Source organism: Felis catus, chromosome A2 (genome assembly GCF_018350175.1).
Source record: "Felis catus isolate Fca126 chromosome A2, F.catus_Fca126_mat1.0, whole genome shotgun sequence".
NCBI lineage: Eukaryota > Metazoa > Chordata > Mammalia > Carnivora > Felidae > Felis > Felis catus.
The window spans coordinates 148,333,956-148,352,353 of record NC_058369.1 but is presented as its reverse complement, the minus strand read 5'-3'; the positions used below and the strand labels follow the sequence as shown (position 1 = coordinate 148,352,353).

The 18,398-nt window shown below is 49.6% G+C and overlaps 1 protein-coding gene across 6 annotated transcripts in view; it reads left to right on the top strand.

Annotated features, from left to right (window-relative positions):
• Positions 1-18,398, top strand: part of PLXNA4 (plexin A4) — a 594,729-nt gene that overhangs the window by 216,303 nt on the left and 360,028 nt on the right. For 5 of the 6 annotated variants that reach the window (XM_045052764.1, XM_045052766.1, XM_045052767.1 and 2 more), the window contains one exon: positions 10,685-11,950. In XM_045052764.1, the coding sequence (XP_044908699.1) occupies positions 10,766-11,950 (1,185 nt within the window). In that variant the 5' untranslated portion in view covers positions 10,685-10,765. Of the gene's footprint in view, positions 1-5,678; positions 5,974-10,684; positions 11,951-18,398 lie in introns of those variants that run through there. The other variant, XM_045052768.1, reaches the window with a different exon arrangement.

Sequence of the window (18,398 nt, the reverse complement as noted above, 5' to 3'; positions counted from 1 at the left end):
CGTCACCATTCTGTGGTTCTGTGGCACGTGCCATCTGTGGAACCTTCCCAACACAAGTGATGGCCTGTATCCCAGGAGGCCTAAATGCCTTACTCTCACTTCGAAATTTAGCCCAAGAAGGAACTTAGTGATCTCTCTTGCCTTATCACCCTATTTCCCGAAACACTATTTTACAGATGGAGAAACTAAGGCATTAAGAAAGAAGGGCAGCCACTGAGCAGGACTGTGACCAGTTGGGATTACCATTCCTGACTTCTGTAGCATCCTTGCCATGGTGACTCAGAGAAAGGAGGCTTTTGTGGGTGACTTTGGGTGACACATTAACCATGACCCACTGTGGGCTAAGAAGATCCTGCTTCTTCCCTTGACCATGAGAGGAGAGGAGGGTATGGAAAGGAGGAGCTCATCGGGGTGAAGCCATGTGATATGGTTTTGCTTGCTGCTGCCACACTGGGAGTCCAGGCAGAGGGGATGTCAGGGCTGAGGGAAATGTGGCTGGAAGAGCTGTAGTGAGCCTTGTCTCCAGATGAAAATCAGTCAGCTAAGCAAGCCTTCAATCTGCTTCCCCCCAGGCCACATGTATGTGAATGGCTGCATGGAGCATTGACTGTCCCCAGTCTGTGATGGACCCCCAGCCCCATCTCTGTGATCTGAGTGTCCACCCAGATCTTGGAACGGCAAAAGTGACAGCAAATGCCCTTTTGCTATAGCTTTCGGGTGTCATGAGCACCTTTGCATGATGTCCCTCCATTTCTATACATCCAGAGGGAATAGGCACCCTCAGAATACTGGGAGCCAGCCCCCTGGGCAGGGCATTCCTCATGGGCTGGGCCCAGGGTTGGGGTGGGAGAGAGTGACCACATTGATGCCAAGTCCAGCTGGGGCATCTGACCCTGAATTCCTGGCAAGCCTGTTTCTTTAAATGAGGCACTGGAAAGTTTATGATTCTGTCCTCCCAGCCCAGACTGCTATTGAGAATGTTGTGTTTTTAAAGCCTCACGGCCAGACTTGGAGTAAAGAGAGTCATTGCTTAGTGACTCCCCCACCCGGAGCACAGTGCCTGGAATATAAAAGGCTGCTGCGATGTAATAATAAGAGTTCCATCTTGAGCTGCCTGGGCTCGCTGAAGCTCCCACTCAGCTCTGCTGGGAACGGCAGACTTGGCCAGAGAAAGGTGGTTTTGTCCCTGGGGGGCTCCCTCAAGGCCAAGGACAAGGAGGCCTGGGGGAGGGGAAACCATAGATGGGGACCTCAGGGGTCCAGAGACGACCTAATCTCTGAATGGGGGCGGCTCACAGACTCACCCTCCTGCAGAGGCTTCTTCCAGGCTGGTTCCAAAGGCTCTGTCCATGGTAATCACATTTCGCCAGCCCCCTTCAATAAACTGGGAAGTAAGGATTAAGAGAGCCCTGAGCAGCTTGAGCTTGGTGCTGAATTTCCTGGGGACCCGGGCTGGTTGCCTGGAGGCACAGGGACTCTAGGTCTGTGCCTGGCTCCCCATTCCTCTCTCTTCCCCGCCTCTGATGGGGCCTCCAGCCCTTCCCCCAACCACCAATGTCACATTTCTCCTTGTTCAAAAGAACAGAAGCAGAGCAGAGGGAAAACAGACTGGAGGGATTGACTCCTGGGCTCCTGACCTGCCCTAGCTGTTGTTGCATTCTGGTTTTTGCTGGGTTATGGCCACGCTGAACTTTCAGAGTCCTGCATGCACATATGACTGTCCGATGACAGTGTTGTGACCTTCTCTTGGAACGACAGTTGCTTTGACTTGATTTTTCCCCCTAGCGGTAGTAATGGATTGCACTGCAACATTCACACCCTCAGGCACTCTTCCATTTATGAATGTGGCACTCATTTCTGAGATGGCGATGGGGAGGGGGGCAATGAACACATGCTGCACGCACATCACAGGCTTTGGGGACAGCCATTGCATGACTAGACTACAGATGTCACATGTAAATGATTCTTGAGAAAAATAAAATAACAATTCATGGCTCCCACTTAGAGAAACTAAGAGTTTAATGTGAGAAAAGCAGACACACACAAAAATACTTACTGAGGATGTTCTTCTGAGCACATAGATTATAAACTAGAGTAGGAATCTAATAAAGGCATTTGTCCATTTTGCTAATTTGGATCAATGGATGTCTAGTGTTTCTTGAATTAAATAGAAAGGAGACCTGTGCTGTGTCCCCAGCCCTCTCTCTGCCCTCAGCTGCACACACATAATGCCTCCCTAGTTCCCAAACTTTGGGAGGGCCACTGAGGAACATGAAGATTTTTCTTCCTTGTAGGCATTGGCATGGTCATCTTGTACCCATCTAGGCACAGATACTTGAAATCTGGCTTTAGGAACAAGGAGGGGGCTGCTGGCATTTAAAGGGGTCCCCCCCCCACCAGGGGCAGCCTTATGTGCTACAAAAATCAGAGCCCCTACAGCACCCAGGCTGGGGTTTGAATCATGGCTCTGATATGCTGGCTCTTTCTGCCTGTGTTAGTCAGGGTTGTGCCTACAGCTGTCATACAGAAATCCACCATTTCAGAGCCTTATTCCAGTAAAGGTTTCTTTCCTGCCTTGGTGGATGGGTCCTTCCACCTCTAGGTTCCATAATCCTGTAGAGCCTTAGAATCCTCTTTTTCCAACTGGTGAAAGGCTCTGTAGGGAAGACATATCTATTTCTTAATTGCTTTGGTGCAGAGGTGGAACCGTGACAATTCTTCACTATTCACAGGGTCACACCTGGATACTGTGTGAAAATGTAGAGGCTGGGAGAGGTGGCTGGTGGCCCCCTCTTACCAACAACTTCACACAGTCAGCCACATGGATGGAGAAGCACACATTTTTGGTGGATCATTAGCTTTCTGTCCTCCAGCCTTGTCTCGACAAGAGATGAATTACATAAAGTGGGGCACTGTAGAGGAGGCTAAGGGAAATGAGTTTCCTGGTTCCTAGCAGGGCTGGTCAATGGAGCTCTGCAGAACTTACTAGTGACTGGAGATGACCTCAAAGGGGGACAGCTAGAGGGTCCTGTAGGAGACCCTCAGCCACCTGAGGACAGGGGTACTGTCTTCTGCTTTGGAGTGTCTGTACCCCTTGCAGCCAGCTCAGAACGCCTCGCATGGTACATGTTCAATCAACATTCGTTGGCTGAATGAAAGAATGGGTGCTGATTCTAGCAACTATGTCTCCTGCCTCGTCTAAGTTTTCCTCGATGCAAGTTTGTCTTAAGGCCCAGCTCCTTCTCCTCAACAGGGTCTGTGCTAATTTTCTCAGCTGAATAAGTGGTGGTTCTCAAAGTCTAGTTCGTGGACACAGGGCAACTTGTTATGATATTCCAGCTGGTGGACTGACAGTTCTCGTTGTAAATCATGTACGAAAGATGTAGTTTTCCTGATGCATTTGAAGTCATGCTTTAAGCAGATAAAACTGAGTATTATAAGTGGTTCTAAGCCCTAGATTAGAGCAAGGGAAACCCAACATTTTGCGTTTGGTCACTGTTTGAGCTAAGTGGCCCAGCACCAAGATTCATTTTGAACTTCAGCTGTAGGTGATCCCAGCTGCCACTTCATACATACTGCTGTGGAGTAGTCATTCATTCATTCATTCATTCACTCAGCATTCATTTATTTATCCATTCGTTCATGTGTTCTCAAACATGGATTACATACCTACCATGTATTAGGCTCTAGTCTTGGACCTGGAGAGGATAGTGGTGAAAAATACATAATTTCTGACTTCTAGGAGCTCATATTTTTGGAGAGGGGACAGCATATATGGGCAAATACAACGTAATTTGTAAAGTGTGAGCCTCTGGTGGGAACTGATTCCTGTTTTAACATATCACAGGGGCATCCTATGCATTGCCAGGGTCAGAGCTAGCTTCTTTGAAGATGAGATCCTAGGTGAGGGGGGTTGAAGGGTGGGGATTCAGGGGGTATAAACCACCTATGAAGAAGACACAGAGGCATGGCCAGGTGGAGAACACCCCAAGAGACCTGCCAGCACAGCCCTCTAAGCAAACACCCAGCAGAGAGAGGAGCATTGTGTTTGAATACAAAAGTCAGCACACACATACATGCACACAAACCTTCCCACACCCAAATCTTACCTGAGATAAAGCCCCACTACTTGCAAAATTCTAGATTATCTCTGTGGCCAGTGGGACATGGAGATATCTTTGGCATGCTTTCCTTTTCCTGTGAAAGAATAGTCTATTAGAGAGGATGTGGTAAGAGACACTGTCGTCTTTTGGCTAGAAGGCTGGATTTTTCTGTATATGGGTTAGGATTCTTTCATTAACAAATTCCAGAACCCACACTGGCTTGTGCAAAAGGGAAATTTTGGCTCGTGCAACTGGAAAGTGTAAGCATAGAGCTGGCTTCAGCATGCTTGATCTAGACATCTGTGTGATGTCACCAGGCCCCGAGATCCAGTAGTTTCCAGTGGCTCAGCTCTGCTCTTCTCCGTGCTTTGGCTTCATTCTCTTCAGGCTCCCCTTCCCATCTTTCACCCCCATGGTTATAAGATGGTGCCTGCAGTTCTCAGGCTCACACCTCTCCAAGGTCACATCCATGGAGACCTAGAACTTTTCCCTCAGGCCGTGATCTCTCAGAGATTCTGATCAGACCAGGTAGCCATGCCTGAACCAATCACTGAGACTCCCTGCCCTGCCCTGCCCTGCCCCCTGCCAGCAGCTCTGTGCTGATTGGCTTGGCCCAAGTCATGTGTTCCCCCTTGAACCAGGGGTGGTGACCACTCCCCCAGAAGCTTTTGGGCTGAAAGAGGGTGAAGAGGTGGGTCCCTAGGGGGTAAGTGAATAGGAGCAAAATAACAGATATCCACTATCTCTAACGGTGTCTTTCAAAACTCTTTTTGATCATGACTGCATTAGTCAGGGTTCTTCAAAGAAACAGAATCTGTGTGTGCGTGTGTGTGTGTGTGTGTGTGTGTGTGTGTGTGTGTGTGTGTAGAGAGAGAGAGAGAGATTTTAAGGAATCCTACAATTATAGAGTCTCCAAGTCTAAAATCTACAGGGGTAGGCCTGCAAACTGGAGACACAGAGGAGAGCCACATAAGCCCACAGACTAGAGACTCAGCAGAAAGCCAAACGCTATCTGCTGGCAGAATTCCCTCTTGCTCAGAGAGGCCAGTCTTCAACTAAATAGATGCCCACTTTATAGGGGGGAGTGTGTATCACCCCAAGTCCCCTGATTTAAATACTAATTTCATCAACAAGGACGCCTGGGTGGCTCAGTCGGTTAGGCGTCTGGCTTCAGCTCAGGTCATGATCTCACAGTTCGTGAGTTTCAAGCCTGGAGTTGGGCTCTGTGATGACAGCTGGAGCCTGGAGTCTGCTTTGGATTCTGTGTCTCCCTCTCTCTGCCCCTCCCCCATTTGCTCTCTGTCTGTCTCTCAAAAATAAATAAACATTAAAAATTTTTTAAATATTAATTTCATTTGAAAACATCCTCACAGAGACATCCAGAATAATGTTTTCCTGTGTACCTGGGTACCGTAGCCCAGCCACGTTGACCTATAAAATTAACCATCTCAGTGACTAACAGGAAGAAATACATTCACATCACATTCAATGCATACATATATATGGCTGAAACAAGAGTCTCACTAAATAGTGGTTACCCTTCCTAAAAGTGGCATAGTCTTATTTTTCTCTTCTACTTGATTTCATAAAAAAGCTCGTGTGACTCACTCAATTGGTTTCTGGGTTCACGGTATGTTGTAGAGATGGTCTTTTGAAACATCATCCTAGAATATGTCTTCAGAATGTTCTGTTATCCCATTGCAAAGGTCCTGTGGACAACTGAAGAACTTTCCAAACCCCAGCATGACTTTGTGTTGCCTCAGCCCAGACCTGACTTGTATCTGCTCATGCCTCAGTTTCCTTATTTATAAAGGAGGCAGACTTACAAATACTTCTTCTACCTAACAGTGAACAATAAATCCAGAACAAGGTAATGTATATGAAAACATTTTGTAAACTCTAAAGTAATTTCGTGAAGTAATTGCTATTTTAAACTAGTCTGTAATAACTTTCCTCTCTTCTACTCAGGAATCTGAGAGGAGGGTGCTATTTCGTGAAAATTAGTTTGAGCTCTTCAACACTTGCCACATAAAACAAAGACAGCCCCAATTTCTTTAATCAAAATGATGATCAGCTTCTAAAAATGAGTCCCATCTCCCCTGAGATCATTCAGAATTAAAATCTGATTTCAAAGAAGGGAAATGTGCAGTGTGTTTGGGTTTGATCCAGAGCCTTTTTGTTCCCCACCTTTCCACTCATTACCCATTCTGCTGGTTCAGTGAGGTCTTTGGGGTGATCTTGGGGTGACCCAGTCACCTCACTTGCCTTTAAGAATCAGAGTTGGGATGAATGCTCCCTCCAATACTTTGAAAAGCAGCTAATTGATGACCGAGAGAGAAATGATGTGGGTAGGACGTGCCACTGGGGGCAGGGGTTCCTAGGTTGGGTCACCACTTATCAGGACAGATGTCCTGGAATGGAGTCACCCTGGAGACAGAGCAGTCTCAGGCAGTCCTAGGGAGCAGGGGACTGGCAGCTCTGCCCACTTGTGGGTCTGGAGCTTGGGGGGTGCCCTGTGTTTGGGTCACCCCTGCAGTGGTGGTGCCCAGCAGGGTCTCCAGTGAGGCAAGCCAGAGCCCTCACCCTTGCTTGTTCCTTCTCTCTTCCACTTCCCTGTTACTTGTTTTCTAATCAGTCCTTTCGTGGTGTGTAAAAAGGGAGGCTGGTTATTCCCATCATATGTTATTGTTTTCTGTGGGTTCCCCTCTCTCCAGGCACAGTAATTTCACTATCCCTAGATGAGGGTGATAAGTGTTTGAGATGCATAACTGTGTCTCATTTCAGTGTCTAATAGAAGATGGAGAGAGAGCCCTGGCACCTTTCTGCTCAGTAAATTCATAATTACAGGCTTCCTTGCCTCGCTTCTCGCAAACTAGAGAACTGTTGATTGGCGTGTGGGCCCATGAGTGTGTACAGTAAGGCAGGGGGTGTGGCAGGCACACTTCCCTGGTTCCTGGCAGGTTCCAATATGGGAACTGCTGAAAGTTCCCTCCAGAGAGTTGGTGGCTGAGTCCTGACTGGCACCTGCCTGTCTGGAGTGAGGATTACCAGCCTTGCTGGAATTTCATTGTTGCCAGTAATGTTCTGAGAGCTGTGTTAGCCGGGCATATGGCACCCAAGACAAAGGCCAGGGAGCAGGTGCTGAGGTGGGTTCAGACAAAGCTGGAAGACAGACTGCAGGTGGTAGAAAGAGCACTGGGCTGGGAGTCTGGAGACCTGAGCTCAATGCCATCCCCACCTTCAACTCACTACGTGACCTTCTACAAATCACCTCACCTCTCTGGATCGCAGCTTCCTTGTCTTTAAAATCGGGGATCGGAAATCATTAAACTGGATTATCTCTTTCAGATGAAAAGCTTCTAGATTCTTCTCTGATGTTTGGATTTGCACAGGCAGTTCAAGATGAACCATCCTGAGTCCTCATCACTCTAACTGAGATGGTGCCATCACGTACTGTCTCGTTATCATAATCCTAACCCTTTTCATCTCATTTCATCTTGTCGACAAGAAGAACAACTATCATTTAATAAGTAAAATGCCGTGTGCCAGGCCAAAGGCCCTGTGCCAGGCACTTTCTGTCATTATCACTTTTTAGAGGTGAATAGTGGTGCCCGCCTGATGGATGTTATCTGCCAGGTTATGCCCTGTGGGTCCCAGGGGCTAGGCTTCCTCCTACAGAGCAGGTGGGGAGGTGTTCCTGGGTGATGTCCTGGGGCTTTTCTGTCTAGGGACTTACATGGATTAGAAAGGGCTTCCAAGTGCTCTATATTCTGGACTCTGGAATTGTGTGTCTCTAGGAACAGTATGGGTTTTGTAGGGGTGCAAACCTGGGTTTCAGCCCCAACTCTGCCATTTATTAGCCCCATGCCCTTGCAGACCCTAAGTTTCCTCATCTGAAAAGCAGATGGAACAACCCCAAGCAGAGCAGACAGCTGTACTGATTGGGTGAGGTAGTCAGTGTGCAAGCATGTGCATGGGGCCCGGGTGCGGCATATGACCCACACATGCTGACATTCCTCCTGGCTTCCAGCCCCTCTCTCTGCCGGTCAGAAAGTAAGTCTTGAGTTTCCGCTGGACGTCGGGCATGAGCCCGGCACTCTGGACTCACCAGTGAACTCGGTGGGCCTCCTTGCCCCCACGGAGCCCACAGCCCTCAACCCCAAAGTCAAGTCCTTCTGCAAAGGCTAAATTGAAGCATGGGCCCCTTCTCTGGGAGCATGTGCTCTCTTCCTTTAAGTTTCTCTCCTCAATACCATGAAGTTTTGTCTCCCCCTCGCAGGGATGTCCTGACAAGGCTGGGGGCTCCTCTTTTAGCCCTGTCTCCTACCTGACCCTGTTCTCCAGACAAACATTCCCTGGTGAATATGCCATTTGATATGTTCAGACTTTTGCTACACTGACCCCTCCTCTTCTCTTCTGGCCCCACGTGTCCTCCCTTAGTTCATGGCCAGGCCCAGATGCCATCCCACAGCCTTGTCCTTGCTCTCTTACCCTAAGGTAGAAGTCAGCGTTCCTCATGGGAGCTGCCGTCACATAACCTTTCACTATCTGAATAAGTTAGATTCTGGTGGCATCCACTGGGACCTGACCCCAGCCTCGGCTGTCCTTGGATCCTGCAGCATTTTGCAAATTCTGTGTGTGCCCTGAGCAGACATTTCCCACATGGGGGTGTGAATGAAGGTACTGGACTCACAGGACTGTTCTGGGCTGTGGGTGTGCAAACCATTCTCCTCTCTGATGTTCACTCGAGAAGACGTGTGGCTTTGGTTGGGATCTTAGCTGACGACGTCCTGTCTTTGCTTTCTTCTTTCTTCTCTTGATCTTTGTGTAACCTTGCACTCTCCCTGTGGGGTGTTCTCTTGCTTCCTGGTCTACCTCTTCCCACTGCTCCATTACTGAGGATTTGGGTGACAGAAATTCCACAAAGCTGAGATGCCCCCAAGTAAGATGCAGGCCATTCCTGCCCTGCTTTCTCTCAAACTGGAAGAAATATGAAGCCGTCCTCTTGAATAGAAATGAATAAGACCATTAGGACCAAGAGCTATTTTGTTCCATGGGGAGTTATTTATTTATTTATTGGGCCACTTCTTGAACCATTTGTTCTCTCCTTTTAATGAAAACCTCTCAGAGGAGGCCCCAATATGGGAGGCAGCCAAGATCTGCCTCATTAAAATGACATCAGGGCTCAGAGCCGGGCAGTGTACCCGGAGGACCTGGTTGCTGTCGTGGTGCAAAGGGATCCAGGATGTGGTTTTAAAGTTTTGACCTCATGCGCTATCTGGCAGTGGGGAGGTGCGAAGGAGAAGTGTCCGCTGCATAGGTGTAGACCTAGAAGACTGGGGCTGTGACCAATGGACCCCAATAAAGGGTTGTTTGGACTATTCTGCTGCATATAAACAGTAGCTGGTGCATATCCCCATCTGTTCCAGGCTGGGGTAAACTGAGATGGGTTAGCAGTTAAGAATGAGAATCCACTGGGGGTGCCTGGGTGGCTCAGTCGGTTAAGCGTCTGACTTCAGCTCAGCTCACGATCTCACGATTTTGTGAGTTTGAGCTCCGTGTCAGGCTCTGTGCTGACACTGCAGAGTCTGCTTGGGATTTTCTCTCTCTCCCTCTCTCTCTGCCCCTCCCCGGCTCATGCTGTCTCTGTCTCTCTCAAAATAAATAAACTTAAAAAAAATTAAAAATGAGAACCCACTGTAGACTTGCACACCCAGGTTTGAATCCACTTCTGCTTATAGCTATGCAAGTTGTATAACTTCCCTAAGCTGCAACACGGGGATAAAAGTATTACTTACTTTAAGGGGACTATGAATCAGGGTCCCAGCAGGAGATAGTGCGTGCAAATTCAGTTGTTTGTGCAAAGGTCAATATGGGAGCTCTTCACAAAGGTATGGCTCCCTAAGAGCAGAGCAGTATTTGGGGGTAGGAAGAGTGAGGCCCGTTACCTCCTCTAGGACTAAGTGGGGTCAAGCAGGAGGTGGTTCACAGCACCTGGAGACAGAGAGGCAGTGTGGAGAGGCACATCTGGAACCACTGAGACCTGTGGGTGAGCGTGGAGGCCCAGCCCCATCCCCTGTCCCCTCCCCCTCCTGCCAGCCTTCTGCTGATGCTCCCATCTGGCTGTACCTAACCAGGCCTGAAGGCAGGCAGCCCACAGATATAGCATCCATACAGGCTAGCCTCTGAGGCACAGAGAAGGGTGGGAAATGGATCTGGAGGGGAAGGTAGAAGATACCCAACTCTGAAGGGTTTGTAAGATGAAATGAGATAGTCTCTGGAAGGTGCTGGACAGTGACTGCTATGAAGCCAGGCGCTAGATAGCCAATGGCCATGCTTCATCGTCATCATCAGCGCTATTATCATTATTAATAGCATTGTTGTTATTGTTGAAGTTGCCCTCCCGGCCCTGCTGTCACCCAGACCTGGGTGACCCACACATGCATGGGGGCCGAGTCCCAGAGCCTCCAGCTTTTCCAGTGCAGTTCTTGATCTCAGCATGTGCAGAGGGCTTTGAGGGGCCAGCCACACAAGCCCTGTACCATTATTACCCAGTATCACATCCTTCCTTTCCCCCACAGGGAGCCTCCACTCCTGAGTCCTGGCCCTCCGAGGAGGCCCCTGTGCCAAGTGCTACCGTGCCGCGAGGACCCGTTTCTGAAATGAAAGCCATGCCGTGGAATTGGACTTGCCTGCTCTCCCATCTCCTGATGGTGGGGATGGGCTCCTCCACTCTGCTCCCCCGGCAGCCACCCCCAGTGTCCCAGAAGCGGTCTTTTGTTACATTCCGCGGGGAGCCAGCTGAGGGTTTTAATCACTTGGTGGTGGACGAGAGGACAGGGCACATTTATTTGGGGGCCGTCAACCGGATCTACAAGCTCTCCAGTGACCTGAAGGTCTTGGTGACCCACCAGACAGGGCCGGACGAGGACAACCCCAAGTGTTACCCACCCCGCATCGTCCAGACATGCAATGAGCCCCTGACCACCACCAACAATGTCAACAAGATGCTCCTGATAGACTACAAGGAGAATAGGCTGATTGCCTGTGGGAGCCTGTATCAAGGCATCTGCAAGCTTCTCAGGCTGGAGGACCTCTTCAAGCTGGGGGAGCCTTTTCACAAAAAGGAACACTACCTGTCTGGAGTCAACGAGAGCGGCTCTGTCTTTGGAGTGATCGTCTCCTACAGCAACCTAGATGACAAGCTCTTCATCGCCACAGCAGTGGATGGGAAGCCAGAGTACTTCCCTACCATCTCCAGCCGGAAGCTGACCAAGAACTCAGAGGCGGACGGCATGTTCGCTTACGTCTTCCACGATGAGTTTGTGGCCTCGATGATTAAGATCCCTTCAGACACCTTCACTGTCATCCCTGACTTTGACATCTACTATGTCTATGGCTTCAGCAGTGGCAATTTTGTCTACTTTTTGACGCTTCAGCCTGAGATGGTGTCTCCACCAGGCTCCACCACAAAGGAGCAGGTCTATACATCCAAGCTTGTGAGGCTTTGCAAAGAGGACACCGCCTTCAACTCCTACGTGGAGGTGCCCATTGGCTGTGAGCGTGGCGGGGTGGAGTACCGCTTGCTGCAGGCCGCCTACCTGTCCAAAGCCGGGGCTGTGCTCGCCCGGACCCTCGGAGTCCGTCCAGAGGACGACCTCCTGTTCACTGTCTTCTCCAAGGGCCAGAAACGGAAAATGAAATCCCTGGATGAGTCGGCCCTGTGCATCTTCATCTTGAAGCAGATCAACGATCGCATTAAGGAGCGACTGCAGTCCTGCTACCGGGGCGAGGGCACGCTGGACCTGGCCTGGCTTAAGGTGAAGGACATTCCCTGCAGCAGTGCGGTGAGTCAGGGGAGAGCCTGTGGGCTGGGATGGCGTGGCGTGGCAGGGGGACACTAGCCTGTGGTTTCCATGGGATGTGAATCACCCATCCCGTTTTGCCAATGGGACATCTCTGGGTCTCACTGGACTCAGATCAGCACCAGCTCAAACATGCTATGGCTATGGCGCTGAGCTTATGAGAGCTGGAGCTAGAGCTGCAAGGTAGATTTCCTATTTGATGCTTTTCTCTATTCTGTATTAGCTCATGGCTCTAGGAGGGCATGCTCGAAATAGGTGGGGATTGTGTCATCCAGATGTCACATACACCGGGCATTGTTAAGACAAGATTATTGTGTCCTGTGGTATAAGACACATATCCATCTTTCTTACTGACCATGCCAAAAATCACTTTCCTGGGAACTTAGAATAAAACCATTACTGGGAGTAATGGAGCCAGTCATTCTATACTTGGGATAGATCTAGGGCTTCAGGAGCATCACGTTTTTGTCCCTTGAGGATCCTTAGGAAATGGCTAAATGAGAGCAGTGGTATGGTGGGAGTCCAGGGAACACAGAGGTGAAAACAGAGCTTGCTGAGAAAACTGCATTTATGGGGCACCTGGATGGCTCAGTCGATTAAGTCTCTGACTCTTGGTTTTGGCTCGGGCCATGATCTCATGGTTTGTGAGATCGAGCCCCATGTCAGGCTCCATGCTGACAGTGCAGAGCCTGTTTGGGATTGTCTCTCTCTCTGCCTTTCCCCTGCTCACTCTCTCTCTCAAAATAAATACACTTAAAAAAAACTGCATGTATTAAGCATCTTCTGTGTGCACTGTTCCGTGGAAGAGGTATGGCAAGCAGCCTCGGAACCCTACTGAGTGACAGAAGTGCTGAAGGAAACCAGAGAAAGGGGAGAATGAAAGGTTAGTTTAGAAGACCTTTCCAGGGACACATGCAACAGGTGACCCATCCTCCTGCCTCTCCCAACCTAACTCACTCGTGATCCAGCTTGCTATGGCTTGACATCTGTTCATCTTTAAAATGGTCCAGTTTTTTCTCATTGTTCCAGTGACTTAGAAGTCTGATTTATGAGCATCTTCTATGCCCTGTGTCCCTCTCCTTCTCCCTCCTTTTTTTTTTCATTCACTTAAAAACCTAGTTTGAGAAAAGTCTATCCTAGAGAGAAGAAAGGAGAATTCACACACAAGTGGAACATGTGTTTGCACGGATGTGATTCTTGACTGCTAGCCCAACTTTGGTGGGATTCCACATTAGTGAAATGTATTTTGATTGATTTAAAAAGTCTAAGTTTCCCTTCATGAAATATGGCTACTTGCCAAACCCATCTCAGAGGGTGCTGGCACCCAGGCAGCTTGTGGGGGGAGGGGCTGTTCTTGCAGGCTCTGGGACTTTGAGGTAGGGGTTGGGGAGACAGAGAAGAAGGAAGGGACTTGGCAAGGTTTGCCTTTGGTGCCCTAACATTTAGGCTCATGCTGTTTTCCACTGGTGAGTTTTCTAGGTAGTTGGGCTGAAACTAAAAGATGCCATTTATTTTAGATATCCTGAGAAGCCTAGTGTCACAAAGGAAATGAGAGAGGCCAGAGAAGGAAGCAACAAGTTGACAATCTTAGCCAGGCCAGAGAGTGGAGGGGACTCCACTGTACCTGCTGAGCCTTAGTGGGTGGCATATCTTTGGGAGCCTTTGGTTTAAGGCAATGGCGGATTCACTCAATAGAGTCAATGAAACAAGACAGGTTTATGACCTGGGGGCCATGGACTTCTCCCAAATGCAGGCTATAAAGGCCAGGTGCTGTACTGTATGTACATATATTACAGCCTCAAGCACAGCTCCCTGGGGAGACGCAGTAGAGAGCCGGCATGGAGAAGGAAGGCCCTTAGAGACCCTCTGATCTGTACCTTCATTCCGAGGCCCAGCAAGGTGAATGAATTGCCCAAAGTCACATAGTTTGGGAAGGAATGGCAGACACAGCACTCGAGGAAAATTTCCTTTGCCTCTTGAGGAAAATCACACTTGCACACATGCATGCACACACATGCACACCTACACATGCATGTGTGCACACGTACAATAAATACCCCCACGAGCATGCACACAGGTATGCACACCCTATGTTTGAAAGTGCAAGTCTATGTGGTGTGCTTACCAAACAGCTAGTTCTTTTGAGATCAGATGGGTTGGCTATTTTTTCCATAGATGCTTTTCTGTAGAAAACTGGCTCAGATTCTGTCTTTTCGGGTGATGCTTTTGGGAGTAGACTCAGCTGCAGGGATCAGCCTGGCTGCCCATGGGCAGGTGTTTGCCCCGCCCTTGCTCCCTGCCACAATACAAAAAGCAAAGTTCATCATGGAAGTCTGCAGAGCTGCGGGTCCTGAGACCGCATGGTGGCCTTGGAGAGAACAGAGGGACGACAGCTTTGCAAGACAAGCTAATGCCAGGGCTGGGAGTCATGGAGCCAGATAACAAGCTTTTGATTTTTCTTTGGGCTTTAATTAGCCCTTTCAAGTTCGAGGCAAGTTCAGGGCTGAGAGCAGAAAGGAGGAGGCCAGAAACTCCACACCAGGCTGGGCTGTCTCCCCAGCCAGTATAAAAGGCCACACCAGCTTGTAATGTCAAGTATCAGTTTCCTTTGATTCGGCCGACGCTCGGATTACTTTGCTCCAGTCCTCAGGTGCTCGGCTACAATTCATTTGGCCCCAGCTCAGACCACACATGCGCCCCGTGCCATCAGCCAGGCCAGGCTCCTGGGCCTCCCCAGGGAGGAGTCCTCGTGGGCACACCACTTGCAAACCCAGCTTGTCCTCCACCCATTCATGTGGCTGTTGGGTTCCTTTCCTCTCTCCCTTTCCTGCCTTGAGGCAATGATGGACTAGATGAATCTAGAGTTCTCTTTTGCCTGTGAGTCCAAGATTCCCTTGAGGCCTGTGAGGTGGGATGGAATCTCGGATGGCCTCTGTCCTGCAGCCTGCCCTTTGTAAGACCACGGTGGAGGGAAGCGTAGGCCCAAGAGATTGACTTTTAAGACTTGTGGTTTGTAGGCTAAGGGATTCCCTTAGCTTCATCATAATTACAATCCATAGAGCTTGAAAAGGTATGATTAGTGGTTCATTTTTTCAATTGAGACATAATTGACATACAACATCATGTTGGTTTCAGATGTACAACATGACAATTGAGTATTTGTATGTATTGCAAAGTGATTGCCACATGACGTCCAGTTATCTACACACAGTTACATGTTTTTTTTTTTTCTTGTGGTGCCACCTTTTAAGATCTATTCTCTCAGCCACTTTCAAATATACAATGCAGCATATCAACTATAGTCAATCATGCAGTACATTACATCCCCAGGACTTATTTATTTTATAGCTGGAAGTTTGTACCTCTTGACCAGTGACTCGTTTTTATTATGTTCCTGTTTTCCTAATTCCCTAAGGTAGACCACTCATCTCATGGTATTCTTCAGGGTTTTCCGGCCCTTCCCATTTCTTGGGATCCACATTCCTTCCCCTGAACTCAGGCCTCCTGAACTCAGAGCAGGAAGCAATATAAGCCCTGGGGCCTCTGGCCCCCTTATTATGTCCCAGCTGGTATTTTGCCTGTGTGCAGGGAAGACCAGGTGGAGTGGGAAGAAGACATCTGTGTGACTCAGCCTGCCATTCCATGGGGCATTCGTGGTGGGCCACAGCCTGGTGAGCAGAGGGGGAAGGGTTGTATGTGAGGAGGGTTCTCAGTCTGCAGGTCCCCAGAGAGCTCCCCATTGTTTTGATTTTATTCCAGGTGAATCAGGGAAGGGTGGCGGAGTCCACATCAGAGATAAGGGCTGGCAGGCTCAGAGTGGCCTCCTCACGGGGATGTAAATGCATGTCGCAAACACGAATCTCTGAGTGGGTGTTGGGTGTAGAGGCTGGTGAAGCAGCCCAGGTGTTTTCTGGTGCTTGTGGGAGATGGAAGCAGCTTCCCCCTTTGCCTTCTAGGCCATTCTTTTCCTGTGTCCTGGCTTTCCCAGCCTGAATGGGAAGAGGTATCCAAGAACAAATGGTCTGTTGTCTGAAAATTGCTTTACAGGTCTCAGGAGGGCACAGGCAGAAGGAGGGTCCTAGAGGCATCAGCTGGGGGTCCCATTCTATCTTGGGACTCAGCAGACTGAAGACCGACCTGAGTCCCTTTGCTTCTGAGCGTTCAGGAGGGTTAATGCTAATGATGTAATCTCTGTTTCTGCTACTCAGCACGGGATGGTCTCTGTCTTTCCCTTTTGAAGGCTGTCATGTCACCCAGGCTCCCCAAACCCTCTGTCTACAGAGCACAAGATGACTGGCATGAGAAGCCCATTGTCTCTGGCTTCTGTCATGTGCCATGACCCTAAGCAGGCCAAGGTGACAGTTCCCAGCCCTTTCCTGGGAGCCCTGACACTCCTGACCCAGAGTGGGGCAATGAGGCTGGGGAGTGTGCTGTTGTGGGCCAGAGCTCTTGTGTTCACATGGGCCGAGTGGCCTGGCCTCCCAGATCCCCCAAACAAGCTATCTATGCCTCCTCAACCTTTCTTCAGCCTTCTAGGGTAAACTCATGGAACACTAGCCCTTCCACCTTCGAATTAATTAATGAATCGATGAAACATTTGTCAGGCCCTTGGCTACGTGCTCCCTCCTGGTGGGTGCCAATCATGAAATGACATCGGTCTCCAGGGACCCAGGATCCCAGGAGGCAGCTGCGCCCCAGCAGGTGATTATGACCTGTGTGATGGGAACAATGGCTGTGGTCATGGGACAGGTCATTACTCATGCCACTAAGTCTTCCCTGAGTTTGGATCCAATTGAGAAGTGGACATAGGAGTCAGGCAATGTCAGCTTTAGTACTGATAAGGCCATATGGGGCAAAAATCAGCTTTTTAATCTTCCCCTTAAAACTTGAACTTCAGGTGACCTTCCAATACAAAAATGTAGGTGCTCAGGGCAGAAACTGTTATCCAGAATCATTGCCTCCCACCGGTCACGTCTCAGTAGTGGGAACAGAGAGTGGTGGCCTCTGGGCTGCCTCAGGAGTTCATATTGTCCCTGACAGTTTACAGAGGGGTTCATCACCTCCTTTTCTTCTCCCAACAGTGCAGTAGGATAATAGAAAAGGCAGGCATCCCCTCCAGTTGAGGAGCTGGAGGAACAGAAGAGTCAAGTAGATCCCTCAAGGTCTTATGATTGGTGGACTAGAACCTACAACCTAATTCTCAGCCCAGTGCTTTCCCCACTTGTGCTCATTGGTGTGCCAGTGGCATCCAGTGTGGGGCAATATGGTGCAGGCACTGTCTGGGCATTGCAGGTCATTTATGATCCTGGGATCTCAGGCTCTAGAACACTGAGTGCCAACGGGACCCTCATTCACTGCAAGAACTAGAAAAGCCTCTCACATTTCCAGAAGTCCCTGGTTGAGAACCATTGCTACACCACACCTCTCTATGACTCGGGGTTTACCCGCCAGTCCTGCTCCATCCCACAACATTCACAGAGGCACAGGGACTGAGCTTTTGATTTTTAACCCCAAGCTTCGCTTCATGTCTGACAGTGAGGAATAGTGAAGGAGAATCCCGTTCACAGGTGCCCTTGCTTTGACTTGTGTATGCACTGGTTTAGCAGGCACAGCAGCCCTGGGAGGAGACAGGGTCGCCCCCTGCCCCTGGACATGGGCTGGCCTCCCATCCCAGCCTGGATGGTTACTCAGGTTCGTCTGGCGCCTAGGATCCTGAAAGTCCATGAGAGTGAGCATCCGGCATGGTCAGGAGGCCGTCCCAGGCTCCGGGTGCTGGTTTCTGCTAGTCTGCTTAGGGTGTTTTCTTTTCCCAGTCAGCAGGAAGTGCCGCTCTGGCTGGATGGGGTGTATCCTGTTGTTCATGGTGCTAGGCAGCTTTCTCTTGCTGCTCAGACATAGTCCCTGCTCAGACCAGGAACTCCTCCTCTTGCCTGCCCCATGCCTCCTTCCTCAGCTCCACTCTATCTCTCTCTCTCTCTCTCTCTCTCACACACACACACACACACACACACACACACACTGGGCCCATCAGACATGCTCACCGCACACCACACTCTCACCCAGTGAGAGCTCACATCACACTACTTTCTCATTGGTCCAGGTACCCACCCCTCATGGCCCTTTGACCCAGTACTCCAGACTTCAAATTTGGGATTTGGGAATCTGCCATATTGCAACTGCCACATTGCAAACTTTATAGAATCAAGTTTTCCCTCCCTCCCCTTGACATGGCTTCTGTTCCAGGTATGCAGGTGAGAAGGCCACCCACCTTCCTCTTTTTGGCCAACGGGGTTTGCAGTCAAAGTCATATCCCAGCTAAGTACACACGGTCCTTTGGGATACAGGATGGTGGCTGAGCCTTGGGTGGTGTGCTGGGCCAGGTGAAGGGACATGTCCTTCCAGAATGGTCTGGAACCTCTCGAGTCGACAG